Source organism: Trachurus japonicus, chromosome 13 (assembly GCF_045865225.1).
Source record: "Trachurus japonicus isolate A0001 chromosome 13, Traja_1.0".
NCBI classification, from domain to species: domain Eukaryota; kingdom Metazoa; phylum Chordata; class Actinopteri; order Carangiformes; family Carangidae; genus Trachurus; species Trachurus japonicus.
Window position 1 is genome coordinate 1,282,832 of NC_140919.1, and position 22,004 is coordinate 1,304,835.

Genomic DNA, 22,004 nt, shown 5'->3' on the forward strand with positions numbered 1-22,004 from the left:
TCCCTTTATGTTTTGACAACTTTTGGAATAAAATATCAGTTAATTATCATTTTCATTACAATAGGTAGCTATATAAACATACACTAGCAGTAGTAGCGGATGGGTGCCTTATGTATGTTTTTTTTTTTATCCACGTTCATCGGTATATATGTTTTATAGTCTAAATGCCAAGATTCACTTGTAAGTGCTGTGATGGTACAGTGGTTAAGGCAGATGACAGTAGCTCTTTTTGTTGATCATGGGACCGCTGGTTCGAATCCCGGCCCTGCCGGCACCCTCATGTTATGCTATTTGATTTTTATGATTTTTTTTTTTTCATTGAAACGCTTAACAAGAGATGGTGGGTTACCATGCGTGATTAAAAACATGATGAAATGAAAATTAAAAAAATATGCCATGATGATAATAATTTTGGTGCGTGACACCCGGGGGTCAAAGCCAGGGGGCGCACTACTTTGGATCAGTGCTTTCCCAAGAAGAAAGAGACTGAGTGAGCGGGGAGACAGTCACCATGGCCGACCGAAGTACTCAAGTAAGTTTATTGTTTCATGTTGCCAGATACCTACTATATTGTACCTCTTTCATCTTTTTACAGTCTATGCTTCCATATCGTTTCAATATAGACCAATTGGGCGACATAATCGTTAGTCGAACATCCGTCATTACTGCGGTGTCAGCTCCCAGTCAGTCAGCTCTGGGCTCTGTGTGCGAAGCGGCCGTTTGAATGGAAGCGCCAAAAAGTGGACTTTTTCTCTTCTCTAGATAAGTCTAGGAAGGCTTGGAGGACATGTGCCGTCCTCGGCTGTTCTAATATCAGCAGAATACAACAACTTTAGACATAACGCAGCCCCTTACTTTAGGAGGGCTGTCCGTGTTTAGACCGTAACGTGTGAACAGTAGCAGCCGCCGCCGCCGCCAGCGATGCAGCCAGCCACAGCTGACCTGTTGCTACCTGGCTACTCTCCTTTCTCATCGTTACCTTCACATCGTAGTAATGGTCTAAATATCTCACTGACCCCTTCAATATGATGTGATGGGTGTCTAAAAGCCGGTGTAAAATGTGTCTGACCCACCGGAGCTCAGGTCATTTTGACCATAAATCAGAGACCTGTATTGGGCGTTTTTCTGGTCATCAGAGGCCAGCTGATCAATAAAATATTATTGAATATCTGAAAGTCCAATAGTTCACTTGCTTTGGTGCGGACTTTTTTTTTTTTTTACTTGGTGCTGTTTGCATTTTTTCACAAGCGGATCAACGTTGTAAACAACAGCACGTGGGTCCCACAGTCACTCAATCATTGGATAAAAATTAGCCTGAAGCAACAGTGTTGCTGCAAATATGACAAGAGGATGCAGCTTTTAATTTCTGACAGCTCTTGCGCTACTTTTAAACATGAAGCTTTATTCATAAAAGAGCAACATCAACTGTCATTTTTAATTGTGTTGTAGATATTATACATTTCACTGATCGCAACGCAAGTGTGTGTTTTGAAAGCGAGGCTGATTTATGCATGGCCACATTAGGCTTAGCATTAGCTTCCCTGACACTACAAATTGTAGCCTATATTGAAACGATATGGAAGCATAGACTGTAAAAAGATGAAAGAGGTACAATATAGTAGGTATCTGGCAACATGAAACAATAAACTTACTTGAGTACTTCGGTCGGCCATGGTGACTGTCTCCCCGCTCACTCAGTCTCTTTCTTCTTGGGAAAGCACTGATCCAAAGTAGTGCGCCCCCTGGCTTTGACCCCCGGGTGTCACGCACCAAAATTATTATCATCATGGCATATTTTTTTAATTTTCATTTCATCATGTTTTTAATCACGCATGGTAACCCACCATCTCTTGTTAAGCGTTTCAATGAAAAAAAAAAAAATCATAAAAATCAAATAGCATAACATGAGGGTGCCGGCAGGGCCGGGATTCGAACCAGCGGTCCCATGATCAACAAAAAGAGCTACTGTCATCTGCTTTAACCACTGTACCATCACAGCACTTACAAGTGAATCTTGGCATTTAGACTATAAAACATATATACCGATGAACGTGGATAAAAAAAAAAACATACATAAGGCACCCATCCGCTACTACTGCTAGTGTATGTTTATATAGCTACCTATTGTAATGAAAATGATAATTAACTGATATTTTATTCCAAAAGTTGTCAAAACATAAAGGGAGCCGCCACATTTAACAGCCTGTGGGGCGGAAATAGATAAACCCGGTAGAAAGAGTGACCGCCCGTATGTGACGCTCCTTGAATTACAGTGAACGCACCCACAAAGAAGCATAGAAGTAGGGATGATCTGATTGGTCAACAGTAGCCGGTCTTCTATTGGTTGACAGTTGACAGAAACTCCGAGAGCAGAGCAGAGATCCGAGAGCAGGACTTTCCTCCGCGCAAGAGGAAACACTCTGCGCAGGCAGCTGTGACCAAGTGCGAGCACACAGTTTGAGCACGAGCAGGGCAAACTTGAATGCGAAAGCAAAGTTTGAGCACGAGCAGGGCAACTTTGAATCCGAGAGCACAGGTTTAAACATCGAGCACATAGTTTGAGCGCGAGCAGAGTAAATTTGAATATGAGAGCAGAGTTTTCTGAACGTCAAATCAAAAAGTAATGCTCTCAAATCAACATAATATGCTCTTGATTTATGATAGAAAATAACCTCCATACACTATCAGATTTTTCTACTTATTTCAAGTGAAAATCTGCTTGAAAGAAGTAAAAAGTGTCTAAAAACAAGCTGCTTTTTAGGTGATGAGTCTGATTTTAAGTAGAATGAGATTTGTTTTGACTAGAAATAAGACAAATGTTCTTGGTTATTCTTGGATTCTTGGAGTTTTTGCAGTGTTGTTGCTGTAAACCAGTGGTCAGCAACCAGCCTTGGTTACAGGACAGATCTACCTATTGAAACGTTGAGAGTAAACGACGGTCCAGGTTGTATTTATAATTTGAGGCATTTTATCAGTCCTAACTGTAATTGAATTACATCAAACGCTGTAATGTGCTGACTAGACTCTCAGTCGGTGCAGCTGCAGCTTTGTGTCCTGTCTCATGCAGCATCACGACGCCATCAGAAGGAAAAACTGTTGCAGTTGTGTTTTTACACATGTGAGTGTGATGGCTGTGACTGAAACTGTGAGTGTCTTGTAGTTTTGCTCATAACTACAGACAGCCAGGTGTCTGTACATCAATCAGGCATAATGTGTTTCTCAATTCATTTTTACGGTATTAACGAGATCGACTGCACTGCAAAAACTCAACATCTTTCCAAGAATATTTGTCTTATTTCTTGTCCAAATGTCTCATTTCTAGTCTAAACTAATCTCTTTCCACTTAAAATAAGACTCATCACCTAGAAATTAACTTGTTTTTAGATCATTTTCATTAGTTTCAAACTAATTTTCACTCGAGTTAAGTAGAAAAATGCAAGTTTTTGTGCTTGTAATAAGGAAGAAAAACCAAGTCCAGTTGCTTTCGATTGGACTGGACAAATGAGAACATGCACAGGCTTGAAATAAGTAGAAAAATCTGATAGTGGAGCAAGTTTTTCTTTCTTATTACAACTCGAGTGAAAATTAATTTGAAACAAGTGAAAATGATCTAAAAACAAGTTCATTTTTAGGTGATGAGTCTTATTTTGAGTGGAAAGAGTTTAGTTTAGACTAGAAATGAGACATTTTGACAAGAAATAAGACAAATATTCTTGGTAAGATTTAGAGTTTTTGCAGTGTGGGACAGTCTCCAAGGTCTCGACCAGTCGACCAGTGCTGTAAACGCTCTGTAGCTAACTAACCCTCTGTCTCTCTGTCTCTCTCTGTGTCTGTGCTGCAGGAGCGAGTGATGATGGGATGGATGTGAAGATGTGCCGATGGGCCGGCATGCGAGCGCCTCTGTTCGGCCTGGTCGTGGTTGTGCTGCTGCTCCCGTGCCGCTGCAGCCCGAGGCCGTCGTCGCCCCCGGCGCCGCCCCAGCACAACGATGCTGCTGCTAACGCTAACGCTAACGGGCCCGGCTTCGGCTTCACGCAGCCCGTCTACCGCGCCACGGTGTACGAGAACTCGGCGGCGCGCACCTACGCCAACAGTAAAGTTAAAATGGGCGTCCACCTGGCGCAGCGGTCCTGGGAGATCCGCTACCGGATCACGTCGGGCGACGACGAGGGACTGTTCAAGGCCGAGGAGTTCGTGCTCGGGGATTTCTGCTTCTTGCGCATCAGGACTAAGGGAGGGAACGCGGCCATCTTGAACCGGGAGATCCAGGATAACTACGTGCTGACGGTGAAGGCCTCGGTGAAGGGGGATTCGCTCCTGGAGACCTGGACTAAGGTCAGCATCCAGGTGCTGGACATGAACGACCTGCGGCCGCTGTTCTCCCCCACCACCTACTCCGTGACCATCGCGGAGAGCACGCCGCTCAGGACGAGCATCGCACAAGTCACCGCCACCGACGCCGACATCGGCTCCAACGGGGAGTTCTACTACTTCTTCAAGGACAAGATGGAGCTGTTCGCGGTGTGTTTGCTACTCCAAATCCTGGCGTTGTGTAGTTTTAAAGGGATAGTTCAACATTTTGGCAAACTGGCCCATTGCCATAATCCCTATAGTCATAGCAGTAGGTTCGTTACCTTTAATTGTCGGTGCAAGCTGTTTTTAGAACGGTGGAGCAGAGCTACGCTACAGAGGCTCATTATGGGATTTCTTGGTATGGAATTTCCCTCTAAAACAACTCTGTGTGGTAACGTTGTGTTATTATCTCATAGCGTGGTGAATGTGCAGCTCACAACTTGTCCACCAGAGCGTTGTGGAGTTGTTGGATTGTGTATTTGATGAGTTTGATGATGAGGGAAACCAAGAAATCCCATAATGAGCCTCCGTAGTGTAGCTCTGAGCAGCTCACGGCTCTGCTCCGCCGTTCTAAAAATAGCTTGCACCGACAATTAAAGGTAACGAACCTACTGCTATGACTATAGGGGTTATGGCAATGGGCCAGTTTGACTAAATGTTGAACTATCCCTTTAACACTAGAACCGCCAACATTCCATGTACTCCTAGAACCGCCAAGAGGTCATTTTGACCTCCATTGATTCTAATGCAAAAATGGTAAATGGACTGCATTTATATAGCCATATATATTATATAAGCAGCCAGACACACAACTCAAAACACTTTATAGTAATGCTTCACATTCATATACATACACATACTTTACAAAAAATAACAATAGTCGTTGCTAGGCAACCAATATAGACGACTCTTATTTTTCTATTTTTCGAACAGTGTGCATAAAAATTTTCAAAATTGTTACAAATTTCTGAATTCATGTCCATTTCTCATGAGAGCAAGGGACTGTCATTGTTATGTTCAATGTTTATGAGTAATGTCCATTTGTTATCTGTTTGACACCTGTTTTAACTGTTTGACAACTTTCTAATATCTGAACTCGTGTTGTGTTGTGGGATGAGGTCAAAATGACTAACTAACTAAATAACTAACTATCTAACTAACTAACTGACAAACTGAGTGACTAAATGGACATTCTTTAGCCCAGATTGCAATGATTGGAAAATCAGTCTTATAATTTTTTATATACACACACTGTTCGAAAAATAGAAAAATAAAGAGTCGTCTATATTGGTTGCCTAGCAACGTCTATTGTTATTTTTGGTAAAGTATGTGTATGTATATGAATGTGAAGCATTACTATAAAGTGTTTTGAAATGTGTGTCTGGCTGGCTTTATAATATATATGGCTATATAAATGCAGTACATTTAACATTTTTGCATTAGAATGAATGGAGGTCAAAATGACCTCTTGGCGGTTCTAGGTAAAATCACTCTTTTTTTCGTTCTCTTTTATACTAGAATCGTGAAAACGCATAAGATGATGTAGAACACACTTTTAGGAAAAGTCACCGACTGGGAGACACAGGGTTTTTACGCAAACAGAGTTACGTGCATTTTAAGAAGCGAGAGAGGTCAAAATGACCTCACGGCGGTTCTAGTGTTAACATACGAGGCAGACCTTCATCGTTGGCAATCTGGCCGTTTATTATGCACACATGGACTGACCTGGTAGAGGAATCAACATTACAGTCAGTCCAGTTCTACTATACAGCTATATATATATATAGAGCTGGTTGATGCTGAATGTCTCTAGAATCTTTCAAAAATGTACGGTGCCTAATTTAAACGTACATTGATTGTTTGTGTATTTCTGGTGTTTGCTTCAACATTTTGTCCAGTGTTTTTTGTGTTGTGTGGTGAGTTTCTATGGATACGTGGAATGAAATGACCTTTTACCCCGGTTGCAGGTGCACCCCACCAGCGGCGTGGTGTCGCTGAGCGGGAAGCTGAACGTGGACGAGCAGAGCCGCTACGACCTGGAGATCCTGGCGGTGGACCGCGGCATGAAGCTGTACGGGAACAACGGCGTCAGCAGCACGGCCAAGCTGTTCGTGCACGTGGAGCGCGTCAACGAGCACGCCCCCGTCCTGAGCGTGGCGGCCCGCAGCCCCTCGTGGCTCCACAAGAACAACGCCGTGTTCGCCGTCGTCACCGCGGACGACCGGGACGAGGGTCTGAACGGAGAGATCGACTCGGTGGCCGTGGTGGGCGGGGACCCGGCGGAGCAGTTTGTGGTGGAGCGGTCGGAGGAGGGGGGGGGGGAGTTCAGAATAAAGGCGGCGTCGGAGGAGTCGGTGAACTGGGAGTCGTTCCCCTACGGGTTCAACCTGACGCTGCAGGCCAAAGACCGGGGGACGCCGCAGAAGTTCTCGGCCGTGGAGGTGGTCCGCGTCGCGGTGAGCGGCCGGCAGACCGCCGAGGCGCGGTTCCAGAGGGAGCTGTACGAGGTGAGTCTGAGCGAGGTGTCGCCCCCGGGGACGGTCGTCGAGGCCGTTAAGATCGCGCCCGAGCCCGACGACGCCGAGTACATCCTGGCTCCGTCCGCCGACTCGGCCTTCTTCCAGATGAACACGGTGACGGGCGTCATCTCCACGGCGCGCTGGTTCACCGGGGCGACCACTCAGGACGTCTTCGACCTGGAGGTGCTGGAGGTCGACAGCGAGCTCAAGGTAAAAGAAAAGAAAAGAAAAGATCACGATAAAGATTTTTATTCTGTGGGTAATGGGGGGTGGGACTAGATCAGCTTTTGATATTTTGATATTTGTACTTGTTTTACGAGAACTCGGCGGCGCGCACCTACGCCAACAGTAAAGTTAAAATGGGCGTCCACCTGGCGCAGCGGTCCTGGGAGATCCGCTACCGGACTAGCACTTTCTCTTGCTTCCCTTTCGGCCATGTGTATTGTATTACTTGATGATGATTTAATTGACATGCCCGAAATAAACAAATTAAAGAGAAGGGGGACATAGTCGGAGAGGAAGTATATAGAGCACATGTTTCATCACTCCAGAAGTGGTGCGACGAAAGTTCCTTAGAGATGTAATGTAAGAAAAACACAGGAACTTGTCTTTCATGAGAAGGACCCTGTGCAGCCCCTTAGAATTAAGGGACAAATTGTAGAGGTAGTAAACAAGTACAAATATCTAGGTACATATATTGATTGTAACCTAAATTTCAGTGAAAACACAGACTATATTTTTAAAACCTGTAACCAACGTCTCCACTTATTATGCAAGCTCAACTCCTTCAGAGTGAGTAAGCACATTATGGAAACAGTTTATAAGAACCTGATAGAGGGCATCTTAACTTTTAACATGGCATTGTGGTACGGTAATCTAAATATTAAAGGAAGAAGCAGCTGCAGAGAATAGTAAACCTCAGTATAGCCTCAAACATCATAGGGACGAGACAGAAACAATGAAGTTGTATGTACGAGGAAGTGCTGAGGAAAAAAGCTGTCAACATAGTAAACGATCCCTCTCATCCACTCAACAGGGAGTTTGAACTTCTTCCCTCTGGTCGACGTTACAAAGAGCCAAGGGAAAATCCTAATATTTTTAAAAATTCCTTTATTCCTAATGCAATTGGGGCACTGAACACCATGTTGATGTGTTGTAATGTAACTGCCACTGCTGTCCTGCTGTCTGCCCTGAAGATGTCTGTGTGGAAGTGTTGTTGTTGTTGTTGTTGTCCTGCTCGTTGTTTTTATGAGACCAAAAACAAACAACCGTGGACAATAAATGAAACTAACTAACTAACTAAATTGATTGACTGATTGATTGAAGGTCAAAGTGCGCGTGACCATCGAGGACGCCAACGACCACACTCCGACCTTCGCCCAGGCCTCGTACGAGTCCTTTGTGAACGAGAGCGTGGCGGTGGGGACCAGCGTGCTGGCGGTGTCGGCGGCGGACGGGGACCGGGGGGAGAACGGCTACATCACCTACAGCGTGTCCAGCCTGCAGCCGCTGCCCTTCGCCATCAACCAGTTCTCCGGCGTGGTCAGCACCACCGCCGAGCTGGACTTCGAGTCCTCGCCGGAGAGCTTCGTGTTCGTGGTGCGAGCGTCCGACTGGGGCTCGCCGTACCGACGCGAGAGCGAGGTCAACGTGACCGTCCGCCTGGAGAACGTCAACGACAACCGGCCGCTGTTCGAGAAGGTGGCGTGCCAGGGCGCCGTCTCCAGAGACTTCCCCGTGGACGAGGTCATCACCACCATGTCGGCCATCGACGTCGACGAGCTGGAGCTGGTCAAATACAAAATCCTGTCCGGGAACGAGTGGGGGTTCTTCGATCTCAACCCGGACTCGGGCGTCCTCGCGCTGCGGCATTCCCTCGCCACGGCCGATCCAAAGAACGGCCTCTTCAGTCTGAAGATAACCGCCACCGACGGCGAGAACTTCTCCGACCCCATGTTCGTCAACATCTCCGTCGTCCACGGGAAGTCTCCGGCCAAAGGCTTCGACTGCAGAGAGACCAGAGTGGCCCAGAAGTTGGCGGAGAAGCTGCTCAAGAAGTCCAAAGCCGGCACCAAGCCCAAAGTCGAGGAAGGATTCATCGACCTTTTCTCCGTCAACCGACAGACGCCGCAGTTCGACAAGGCGTTCCCCACCGACATCGCCGTGCGGGAGGACCTGAAGGTCGGCGCCAGCGTGTTCAAGGTCGACGCCTACGACGGCGACACCGGCTTCAACGGTCAGATCCTCTACGCCATCTCGGACGGGAACGCGGACAGCTGCTTCACCGTCGACATGGAGACGGGCCTCATCAGCGTCTTCCTGCCCATGGACAGAGAGAAGAGAGACCGCTACCTCCTCAACCTCACCGTCTACGACCTCGGCGTGCCGCAGAAGACCGCCTGGCGCCTGCTGACGGTCTACGTAGAAGACGCCAACGACAACGCCCCGCAGTTCCTACAGGAAGGAGGCTACCGGATCGTCATACCGGAGAACACGGCCATCGGTACCGACGTGATCCAGGTATCTATCCATCCATCAGTAATGTGTGCTACAAATCTGTCTATCTGCTGCTGCTACCTTGATTAATTGATTAATTGATTGATTGATTGATTGAAATTCTTTATTCAGTCACATCACACAATAGCAAACATTATCGACACAAACATTATCGACAAAATAGTGACTGAAAAGGCACAGGCAGAAGCATAATGCTGATATTAATGCCTGTCCTACATACCAAATGAAGCTATCCAGCATTTTTACAATATAAAACATAAAACACAAACATAAGACAACACCTAACAAACAAACAAGCTAATGAACAAACAAAACTAAACTAAACCTTATCCTTATCATATTACATAGCACTAGTTACAGTTGCAATGGTGCTGCGTTCATAACAACTCGAAAGGTCGGAAATCCCAACTCGAAAATTTCCGACTTCCGACATCATTGCGTTCACGCTGCAGGAACTCGGGAGAAAAAAAAAAACATGGATACCTGAAGGAAGTTTGACGTATTGTGGCTCATCGCTGAATAGGAAAAATCAATGCAGCAGTAAATGATGTTTATTCTGGAGGAGAGGAGACGCTGCAGATGAGTGCACATGTAATGTTACAGCCTTGATAACTGTTAAACATTATTTCCCGTCACATACGAGAACCACAGTTTCACACCATACAACAATCACAGCTTAATATAAACGTATTTCATATAGGCTACTGCAATAATACACAAAAATATGCATTAAAACCTCGACAAATAACTTAAAATGTCTAAATGCTAACCGTTTAAGACGAGGTTGTCGTGACGTCAAGTCGGAAAGTCGGATACTCTGATGTGATACCAGAGTTCCCGACCTGTATTTTCCGAGTTCGACGCCGTTCAATTCATTTTTTACAACTCGGAGCTCGTTTTTTTTCCGACTTCCGAGTTGTCTTGAACGCAGCATTAGTATTGCAGCACTCTACCCCATCCTGCTTATCCATATCCTCACTCTCTCATATCCCCCAACAAGAGTTATGAGCTGGTTTTTGCATCGCTGCATCCCTCTAGTCCTACTGAGCCGTCCAGCTGTAGTATACTGGTATTGGCCATGTTGGTTCTCTGCCTAATTGTTTGTCCCCTTTTTTGCTATTGTTTGTTTGTTTGTTTGTTTGTTTATCTGTTTCTTATTGCTGTTTGTGTGTCTCTTGTGTGGCGATGCTGTCTTTTTGTTGTTTGTTTGTTTTTTGTTTAGTTTTTTGTTTGCTTTTCAATGTTCTTGGGGACAACAGATGGAAATTAGCCTTTGGCTGCACTCCGGCTTGCTTACATCTTATTCCTAGTGAAGAAATGTTCATTAGCATGCATTGTCCCTCCCAAATAAACTAATAATAATAAATAAAATCGTCCTGCGCCAAATCAAAATCACCATGGACTTCTCTGCTGCCTACGCTGCTTTGACAGTTTTATTAACTCTGATACTAAACTTAATAGACCCTTTCAGAGAGTATAAACAAAGACAGGTGTGGCTCATTAGAAAACGCTCTGCTACACTAAATGGAATGGAGCCTTGATTAGTATCCTTGGTAACACCTGTATTTGTTTATACTCTCTGAAACGGTCTATTGGATCATCAACACGGCTGGGAAGATAGTTGGCCGTCAACAAAGATCACTAGACAGCCTCTATAACACGGCTGCACAAAGGAAAGCCCTGTCAGTCATTAGAGATGAGACTCGGCCCCTACACAGTGAAGTTGAACAACTTCCCTCAGGGCGGCGCTATAGAGTTCCTCTAGCAAAGAAAAAGATCTACAAGGGCTCCTTTATCCCCAATGCCATCTACATATATAATAATAAACAAGACACAGTAAAGGGGATTTTATTTTATTTTATTTTATTTTTATATTTACTATCTGTATGTGATGTGACCGCTGTTGACTTTGTTTTGTCTCATGTAAGCCTTGCTGGCAAGTAGCTCTGACTGTTCTGTCTATAGACTGAATCTCCTTGTTGTTTACATTCTACTTCCTGGTAGAAAACCAGCTGTAATGTAAATGAGATCAATAGTAACGAACGAGAGTTTAGCTATATATCATATTTTTCACGCCCTATCACCGTTTAGACAAATCTGAAATGACTGAAGAAACATTACTATTTCTGTGTGTGTGTTTTGTGTTGCTGTGTGTTGTATTTATTCAGTTTGGGGGAATCACAGTGTCTAGAAAGCATCAGTGGCTCAGCTGACAGGGACAGCTAACGGTAGCTAAGCTAACGGTAGCAGCTAAGCTAACAGTAGCTAAGCAAACATCAGGACGTCAGCTGTTAAAACCCTCCCGTTGTGGGACACGACATGAAAACTTACTCCAGTTTTCATGGAGCGTTTATTGAGTCACTGAGTTATTAAAGTTAAACAGGTAGCTAACCGTTAGCCCGGCTAATCTCTGATAACCATGACTAATTACAAAAATGTGCACACAGAAATAGTAATGTTTGTCCAATCATTGGTTTTATAAACTTTACAAACATCAGATTAGTCTAAACGGTGATATAGTGACGTGAAAAATTAGATATATATAGAGAAACTCTCGTCCGTCACTATTGTTCTCATGCTGGTTTTCTACCAGGAAGTAGTTGTAAACAACAAGGAGATTGGTTCTATAAGTGAGACCAAAGATGAATTTCCTGCCTTGGCGGGACAATAAAGTTTTAATAATTTTAATAATCCAGGTGGAGGCCACCGACAAGGACCTGGGAACCAACGGGGAGGTGGTTTACTCCGTCCTGACCAGCACCGCCCAGTTCAGCATCAACGCCACCACGGGGATCGTGTACGTCGCCGGCCAGCTGGACCGCGAGTCCGTCTCCACCTTCAACCTGAAGATCGAGGCCCGGGACAGAGCGGAGCGAGGGAGCCAGAAGTTTTCCGTAGCTACGCTCAAAATCCTCCTGGACGACGTGAACGACTGCCCGCCGCTCTTCATCCCCAGCGTGTACAAGGCCCGGGCTCTGGAGGACCTCCCCGTGGGAACCGTCGTGGCCTGGCTGGAAACACAAGACCCCGACCTAGGAATGGGCGGCCAGGTGCGGTACTCGCTGGCCAACGACTACAACGGGTGGTTCGACGTGGACCGGGCCAGCGGGGCGATCCGGCTGACCAAGGAGCTGGACTACGAGACGCAGCAGTTCTACAACCTGACGGTGAAGGCCAAGGACAAGGGCCGGCCGGTGTCGCTGCTCTCCGTCACGTCCGTGGAGGTGGAGGTGGTGGACGTCAACGAGAACCTCTACGCTCCGTACTTCTCCCACTTCGCCCTCACCGGAGTGGTCAAGGAGAACGCCCGGATCGGCACCACGCTCCTGCAGGTCACCGCCAACGACGACGACTCCGGCCGAGACGGGGAAATCCAGTACTCCATCCGAGACGGGAGCGGACTGGGGCGGTTCGCCATCGACGAGGACACGGGTGAGTCTCTGTCCGGTCGTTAGCCATGTTTCCATCCAAAGTGATTCGAATTACTGGGAAATGCGCATTAAAAGAAATTTGAATCCTGTGTGTTTCCATCTACGGACTTTGCCCCCCCCCGATGTTGTCTTGTGAGTGAACTGCAAACACAGGAGCAGATGGGGTGAAAGTGCGCTACGTCACACTTAATTCGCATACAGCTGTTTCCATCCCATTCGAATCAACCAAAACCCGGCCATAGCGAGCGTATTTCATTTTGTGCGAATCAGGGGATTTTAATTCGAATTACAGCGTTTCCATCATCATTTTCTGATGCGATACATCTCGATGATCTAAACAGCTGATGGAAACGCAACTATTGTTTCATGTTTCTTATCAGTGTGACTGTTGCTTTATCTGCTATCATCGAGGTAATTAGTAACAGCTGACCTCACAGTGTCCTCGCAGTTCTGTGGTTAAAGGGATAGTTCAACATTTTGGCAAATTGCCACCATTGCCATAATCCCTATAGTCATAGCAGTAGCTTTGTTACCTTTAATTGTTGGTGCAAGCTATGGAGGCTCATTATGGGATTTCTTGGTTTCCCTCATCAAACTCATCAAATACACAATCCAACAACTCCACAACGCTCTGGTGGACAAGTTGTGAGCTGCACATTCACCACGCTATGAGATAATAACACAACGTTACCACACAGAGTTGTTTTAGAGGGAAATTCATGTAAAACCACTGATGCGCGTTGCCTTCAGGGACAGTTTTTCATCAAGCAGTCTCTGGGAAACCAAGAAATCCCATGAGCCTCCGTAGCGTAGCTCTGAGCAGCTCACGGCTCTGCTCCGCCGTTCTAAAAATAGCTTGCACTGACAATTAAAGGTAACGAACCTACTGCTATTATATGACTATAGGGATTATGGCAATTTGCCAAAATGTTGAACTATCCCTTTAAGGATTGATGAGTAATTAAAGTAAAAGAACATGAAAGTGAATATTTTCCTGCCTTGTTTGCTGAAAATGCTGTAGACTGAGTGGGTGAGTGGGTGGGTGGTAGCTGTGGTTTCAACTGTAAAGAGCTTTGAGTGGATGGAATCTCAGCTCAGTGCAACAACCATTAACCAGCTCTGTTTACTCTGAGGACAGGTACAAACAAACACCGGTCCATAAATATGATACAGTCTACTACACAGTCTACCACGCTAACTGCAGCTGCCCGATGCCAGTCAGCGTTTACCTGCTGCTCAGCACCGAGAAGCTGCTGCTGACTGCAGCTACACAGACAGATATTAAACCATAACAACATTTATTAATAGGTAAAGGAAAACACAGCGTTGTGCAAACGTCCACAGGTGGTCGTCTCGTTAGCTGCTTCATCAACCAGCCCCAAGGTGTCCTCGCACTCACCTGCTCTGGTCCTCACGCCTCTTCACACTGAGCACAGACACACACACACACACACACACACACACACACTAGGGATGTCACAATTATAGATTTTCTTGGTGCGATTATTGTCAGAGAAATAATCAATTATCACGATTATTTTGCATCAATAAATTGAATTCAATTTCACAACACTATATGACTATACGTGATTTTGCACATTCATAATGTGCAAAATCACGTATAGTCAAAATATAATTACATTACTAATCTCTTAAAGGGATAGTTCACCCAAAATTGAACTTTTTTTCACACACAGCTACAAAACAAGCTTGAAACATAGACTTATTTAATTTTTTTCGGGACAATTTCTCATGTCGGGGCTTCAGTACCAGAGGGACATTACAGACGAGCAGCATGGAGGTATCTGGATGTTTTTTGGTGTGTCTTTTTGTTACGAAGACAGTTGGTATCAGAGGTGGCAAGTAACGAAGTACAAGAGATGAGAGGTGATGAAACGCTGTTTAAAAATTCTTATTATTATTATTTTGTGAGAGTCTGTGGCGGCCCAAACGTTGGGAAACACTGCCTCTGGTCAGTTCAATCTTGATTATTCTGGCTGAACTTTTTTTGTTTAACAAAACTATGAAATGATGTAGGTTTCATTACGGCAAAAATTCATTTTTACTTTTTACTTTTACTTTGAAAGTACATTTCAGAGCCTGTACTTTCTTACTTTTACTTGAGTAAAGGAGTTTAATCAGTACTTCTACCTTTACCAGAGTATTTTTTTACACATGTATCTGTACTTCTACTTAAGTACAGAATATGAGTACTTTTGCCACCTCTGGTTGGTATCCATTGACAACCGTCATATGGACATGCACTGCTACGCCGAGACCCCCTGTAACTCAGAGAAGCCACGGAGGACTCTGAAACTTCTCCCAGCCCTTAGTCCACATGAGGGGGAGGAGATCATGAGGGAAATTTCAATTTTGGGTGAACTATCCCTTTAATATAGGACCAGTTATTAATCCACTGGGGGAAGTGTTTGAAATATTTAAGTCATTAATTGCCATCTATATCAAATGTTTAAGGTTATTTTAATCATTTTTTTCACAATACAAATGACACACTAACATTTAAATTCCTACTAATTCAGTGTTACGTTAGATAAATGGACCAGTAGTATCGGTGCATCTTCCTTTACTTTGGTGCAGCTACGGTTCCAACATCATCTTTTTCAGAAAGTGACGGAATTTAGGAATCTTTACGATCAATTAATTGTGGCGTTTAATACCGCGATTAATAGTGAAAACAAGTAACTGTGACATCCCTCAGACACACACACACCAGGACTCCTCTTCATCACTCTGTCTCTTCTCTGTGGGAACGACAGAGTTTTGGGAGAAAAGAGAAAGAGGAGAATTCATGGTTCCAATTCTACTGTCATTAATCTGTAGCTGCAGCTCTGTGGAGGACACACACACACACACACACACACACACACACACACACACACTTGACATTTGCAGTGAAGTCGTGAGGTAAATCTGTCCTGATGAGAGACTCTGGAGACACAAAGACTCGTGTTGCAGTGTTCACATCACAGGAAGAACAACAACAACACACACACTTTTAGCCAACTAGAAGATACCCGGGGTATGTTGAACACGCTTTGTGCACTGCAAAAACTGCAAAAACCAAGAATATTTGTCTCATTTCTAGTCAAACTAATCTCATTCTACTTCAAATAAGACTCATCACATAAAAAGCAGCTTGTTTTTAGACACATTTTACTTCTTTCAAGCAGATTTTCACTTGAAATAAGTAGAAAAATCTGATAGTGGAGCAAGTTTTTCTTTCTTGTTACAAACACAAAAAACTTGCTTTCACTGGCAGATTTTTCTACTTATTTCAAATAAAAATAACTTTGAAACAAGTGAAAATGATCTAAAAACAAGTTCATTTTTAGGTGATGAGTCTTATTTTAAGTGGAAAGAGATTAGTTTTGACTAGAAATGAGACAAATATTCTTGGAAAGATTTTGGGTTTTTGCAGTGTGGTTATCAACTCCCTAAATTAATCCATGGTTTCCTAGTTTAGGTATGACATCGTTCACATGAAAAGGGGGCGGAGTTTGCAGCATCTGACCAATCACAAACACAACCACGTGTGACAGCAGCTGCAGCAGCAGAGCGGCGTGTTTCACTAACGAGGAGCAGTCAGTAATTCATTCATCAGAAGGTGCAGAGATTCTGGGTCTGACAGAATCGATAATCCAGGACCGGGTCAGTAGAGGGCTGCTCCAGGTGTTTTCTCTTCCACCTATAAATTAATCCAGGTGTTGAATTGAATTGAAAACTTTATTGAACAACGTTAAACAAGTGTTCAAAAGGATTAAAACACAATAAAGCCAAAAGGCTTGTTTCCATTGTGGTGCTGTGAGATGGTAGACAACATGGAATTAAAACAAGGAAGACAACACACAGCACATGGAATGACACTAGGGCTGTGTTCGAAATCATCCACTCACTCACTCCCTCCCTATCCACTACATCATGTATATGATATAGTGGACTACATCATGTACACGATGTAGGGAACGACGGGAGGAGAATTCGGACACTAGACGGTAATTTTCTGGACGTGGTTGCGTCAGCTGATGCTCCAGGTGTTGCTGTGACGGAAGCAGACGCGCCGAGAATCATGTAAACAAACCATGGATGTATGAAACAAACTGGACACATAAAAATAAAATAATAAAAACCAGACCCTTACGGGAACATTTGAGGATGTGATTCTGTGTGGTTGTGTTTCTCAGACAATTAACTGTTGAAATATCGGAAGTTTGGTTTGGTCGACGACTGTTGTGTGTCCCGACCGTGAGCCGCTAACGGCTCTGTGGCTATTAGCTTAGCTCGTCAGATCGTATTTCCTCCATATTCTACTACAGTTTCTTTATCAGATTGATTTAATGCTGCCTGTTAATGTTGGGATGCTGCTGCCCAACTCCTGCTGCTCAGGCAAACGGAGCCAAGGCAAATATGTCTGAGGAGTTTTTTTGGTAAATTGCCTAAATAAATCGTAGCTAACATGCTAATTAGCTTCCTCTTCTTCTCTGGCAAAACACGGCCGCATTGCATTGTGGGATACGGGAGTAGAAAGTAGTGTACATCGCTTGTTCACTCAATTTTGCGGTGCATTGTGGGTGTTTTGTCATCCACTACATAGTGGATGAAATTAATCGCGGAGAATTCGAACAACACTACAACATGGAGAACACACTATATAGAGCACTACATCCGTGATAGGGGGAGATTTACAACACAGCCTAGGACACATAGACTACCACATTGAAGAACAAGACGAAAACAAAAATAGATAAGACAAGGGGATTAGTTCCCAAACAAAAACAACAAAACATTTGACAGACATACAAACAAACAATAGCCCACATAATCTAGTGCTTCACTGCTCTTTTGATTTGATTTATCGATTGGCTAACCATTTTTTTATTGAGGACTTAAAAAGAGAGTAGGAAGAGGAAACAGTTTTAAGATTTAAAGGAAGGCCGTTCCACCAGACAGCTGCTGAGTAAAGAAAGGAAAACTTTCCCTTACAGCTCTTTGTGTGTCTGACCATTGTGACTACTCAGACACACACCTGGATTCATCAGTTTGTCCAATAATGTAAGACAGGAAATAAAGGAGCTGCCTTAAGTTCAGGAAGTAGTGGAGCTGCGCATAGAGCCCATTAAAGGTAACAAACCTACTGCTATGACCATAGGGATTATGGCGATGGGCCAGTTTGACTAAATGTTGAACTATTGCTTTTAAAGAATTGAGATGTAAAGTGGTGCGTTGGCTCTGTGAGAGCAACACGTTATGGACGTTGTTACATCAGCATGAACCACTGAACACATGAATGTCCCGGTGCAGAGAAGAGCAGCAGCACAGAGCAGCAGCACAGAGCGGTAGTGGGAGAATGTTATGGAGCAGATTAGTGTTGTCACGATACCAACATTTTGGTAGCGGTATCGGTACCAACATGTTTTTCGATACTTTTCCAAATAAAAAGAGAACACAAAAAATGTTGTTCTTGGCTTTATTTTAATAGAAAATCTTAGAACTATAACATAAGCATCAGTAAATAATCAGTAAATCAGTAAACAGTCACTGCTGCTGCAGGATTAAATTTCCATCTATATTAATCTGAACTCTTCCTAAATTAAAACATTAGTGGTCTGTTTAAACATGAATATCAACTTGTTTTCTTTGCATTATTAGAGGTCTGAAAACACTGCATCTTTTTGTTATTTTGACCAGTTGTAATTTTTGGGAGAAATTGTTCTCAGTAGTTTATAGAATGAAACACAAACGTTCATGTTACTCAAACACACACCTATTGTTTCCCATATGTAGACCAAATTGACTCTGCCCCCCCCCGCCCCCCATCAACGCAATATCGTTCTGTTAATTCATCTCTGCGTAGCGCTGCTTCACTGTGTTCACTCACAGAGAGAGAGACAGACAGACAGTGGTGATCCGCGGTAAAAACGAAACTTATCCGTTATGTTTGCATTAATTAAGGAGTCTGTGGCGGCCCGTCTCTCTCGCGCGCGGCGCACACACACACACACACACACACAGACACACACATAAACACAGGCCCGTGGACAGGTGGCGCTGTAACGGTCATAAAAAAAAGCTCCTTGCTTCGTTTGTGGCTCGCTCACTCGCCGCGGCTCAAATTACAATGCGGCGACTTCACGTGGCGACGTCACCGCTGCCGGCGGCGCAGAATGAAAGTAGCGGTCCCATCTAAGCTCAGTATGGTACCGTTTCAAATGCGTCAGTACCCCGGTACCACTCTAGTACCGGTATACCCAACAACCCTAGAGCAGGTGTAGCGGATGTGCTCTCACTCACCCATAAAGACGTGCTAACCAACCTGCCAAGCGGTTGTCGACCTCTTGGCGAAGCGGTTAGCATCGTCGCCTGCCGTGCAGGAGACAAGGGTTCGAACCCCACCTAGGGCAGGCCGTGAGAAACACAACGCAGAGGGACAGATACGAGTTAACCCTGACGTTACCTCACTGCTCCGTAGCTCTGGACCAGGTGTCTCCAGGTGTCTCCAGGTGTCTCCACGTCACATCACCTGGGTTTGACTCTGGCCCCTCCCCCTCCTTAACCCTCCTTAACCCTCCCGTTGTCCTTAGGGGTCGAACTGACCCAATCTGTTCCCCTTCTTTCTTTCTTTCTTTCTTTCTTTCTTTCTTTCTTTCTTTCTTTCTTTCTTTCTTTCTTTCTGTCTTTCTTTCTTTCTTTCCCTCCATCCTTCCTTCTTCTTCCTTCCCTGAACCCAATCTGTTCCCTTCCTCCATCTTTCCTTCCTTCCTTCCTTCCCTCCTTGACCCTCCATCCTTCTTTCCCTCCTTTTTCCCTTCTTCCACCATCCTTGACCCAATCTGTTCCCCTTCTTTCTTTCTTTCTTTCTTTCTTTCTTTCTTTCTTTCTTTCTTTCTTTCCCTCATCCTTATTTTTTCTTCCTTCCTTGACCCAATCTGTTCCCTTTGCCCATCCTTCCTTCCTCCCTTCTTTCCTTTCGTTCTTCTTCCTTCCCTGAACCCAATCTGTTCCCTTCCTCCATCTTTCCTTCCTTCCCTCCTTGACCCTCCATCCTTCTTTCCCTCCTTTTTCCCTTCTTCCACCATCCTTGACCCAATCTGTTCCCCTTCTTTCTTTCTTTCTTTCTTTCTTTCTTTCTTTCTTTCTTTCTTTCTTTCTTTCCCTCATCCTTATTTCTTCTTCCTTCCCTGGACCCAATCTGTTCCCTTCCTCCTTCCTTCCTTCCTTCCTTCCTTCCTTCCTTCCTTCCCTCCTTCCCTCCCTGACCCAGCAGGACAACAGGAGTGAAGGAGCCTCGGGGTGTTGAGGGAGTGATCCTGAATTATTGAATCTCTGGGTCTCGTTCTTGATTTAACCCAGATTTCACTTTAATATTTAATAACGTCAGTGCTGATTCTCTGTAAGTCTGCTTCCTAAAAATAAAGCTGTGATTGGTCTGATGTTATTGATCAGATGTGATTGATTAGATGTTATTGATTAGATGTGATTGATCAGATGTTATTGATTAGTTGTGATTGATTAGATGTTATTGATCAGATGTTATTGATTAGATGTTATTGATTAGATGTTATTGATCAGATGTTATTGATTAGTTGTGATTGATTAGATGTTATTGATCAGATGTGATTGATTAGATGTTATTGATCAGATGTGATTGATTAGTTGTGATTGATTAGATGTTATTGATCAGATGTTATTGATTAGTTGTGATTGATTAGATGTTATTGATCAGATGTGATTGATTAGTTGTGATTGATTAGATGTTATTGATCAGATGTTATTGATTAGTTGTGATTGATCAGATGTGATTGATCAGATGTTATTGATCAGATGTTATTGATCAGATGTGATTGATCAGATGTTATTGATCAGATGTGATTGATCAGATGTTATTGATCAGATGTTATTGATGGGAGGAGGTTTAGGACTGACCCGGGATCGGAGCTGGACCCGGTTCCTGTTTGGTTTCAGAAACAGTCAAACACACTCATAATAAACATTTAACCAGGAAGTGGCTTCTAGTCTGTTTCTGCTGAGGCCAGAGTGTGGGTTGGCACACACACACACACACACACACACACGCGCGCGCGCGCGCACACACACACACACACACACACACACACACACACACACACACACACACACACACACACACACACAGCAGAATGTAGGCTAGATTTCCCGCACTGAGAAGAAAACAGTGGTAATGATAGGCTGTAGCTGCAGGGCCAGCCAACACACACACACACACACACACACAGTACTGTAGTGTATAAGTTAAGAGCAGTTTTGGATCAGTGAAGATTAAACCTGAACACACAAACACACACACACACACACACACACAGACACACACACACCTCATGACAACAGACACACACACAGATTGGAGGTACATTGAGACTCTGTCCTCACTTCACCCACAGGACAAACACTCCTGTTCAATGTGAAAGAAGAATGTGTTCTCTACACACACACACATACAGAGACACACACCAACACACACACACACACACACACACACACACACACAGACACACAAACACACACACTGTACTATTGTGTTCCTCCAGGTGTTGTGTTGTGTAGAAGTGAACTTGAGACGCTGTTTTTGTTCTGCTGAGGACATAGAGCTGTATGTGTGTGTGTGTGTGTGTGTGTGTGTGTGTGTGTGTGTCTGTGCGTGTGTGTGTGTCCCAGTTAGTGGTTGCGTAATGAAATAAACTTGATGAGCCTTTTGTTCTGTCTGGACATGTAAACTCGTTATGTGTAAGATCTAATGAAGCTTGAGATCAGAGGAGAACACAACAACTACACAACAACAACAGCTACACAACAACTACAACTACACAACAACAACATCCTCACAGCTACACAACAACAGCTACACAACAACAACAATACGCCAACTTCAACAGTTCTCAATTTGTTAAAGCATAGAGTTTCATCTTTACATCTGGACTCATGTAAACGTGATGCACCGACCATCTTCTCCATGCAGTCGTCATGGAAACGTGATGCTCCGCCAAAAAAATCATCAGTCGACCAAAATTTCATTGGTCGAAAGAAAAAAAAAAAAAAAAAAAAACATTTGGAGGCGTGTCTTATCAAAATGAAGTCAAAATCAATATGACTGAGCTGTATATGAAAGGCTATAGGGCTTTTAATTTGAAGG

General features: G+C 44.2%; 1 protein-coding gene across 2 annotated transcripts in view; it reads left to right on the plus strand.

Moving 5' to 3' along the window:
- The first annotated feature begins 3,852 nt into the window (after positions 1-3,852).
- fat3a (FAT atypical cadherin 3a) overlaps positions 3,853-22,004 on the plus strand; it is a 116,156-nt gene continuing 98,004 nt past the window's right edge. The window contains exons 1-4 of one of the 2 annotated variants that reach the window (XM_085794711.1): positions 3,853-4,521; positions 6,321-7,082; positions 8,199-9,392; positions 12,086-12,821. In XM_085794711.1, the coding sequence (XP_085650837.1) occupies positions 3,859-4,521; positions 6,321-7,082; positions 8,199-9,392; positions 12,086-12,821 (3,355 nt within the window). In that variant the 5' untranslated portion in view covers positions 3,853-3,858. The remainder of the gene's footprint in view (positions 4,522-6,320; positions 7,083-8,198; positions 9,393-12,085; positions 12,822-22,004) is intronic. The other variant, XM_085794709.1, reaches the window with a different exon arrangement.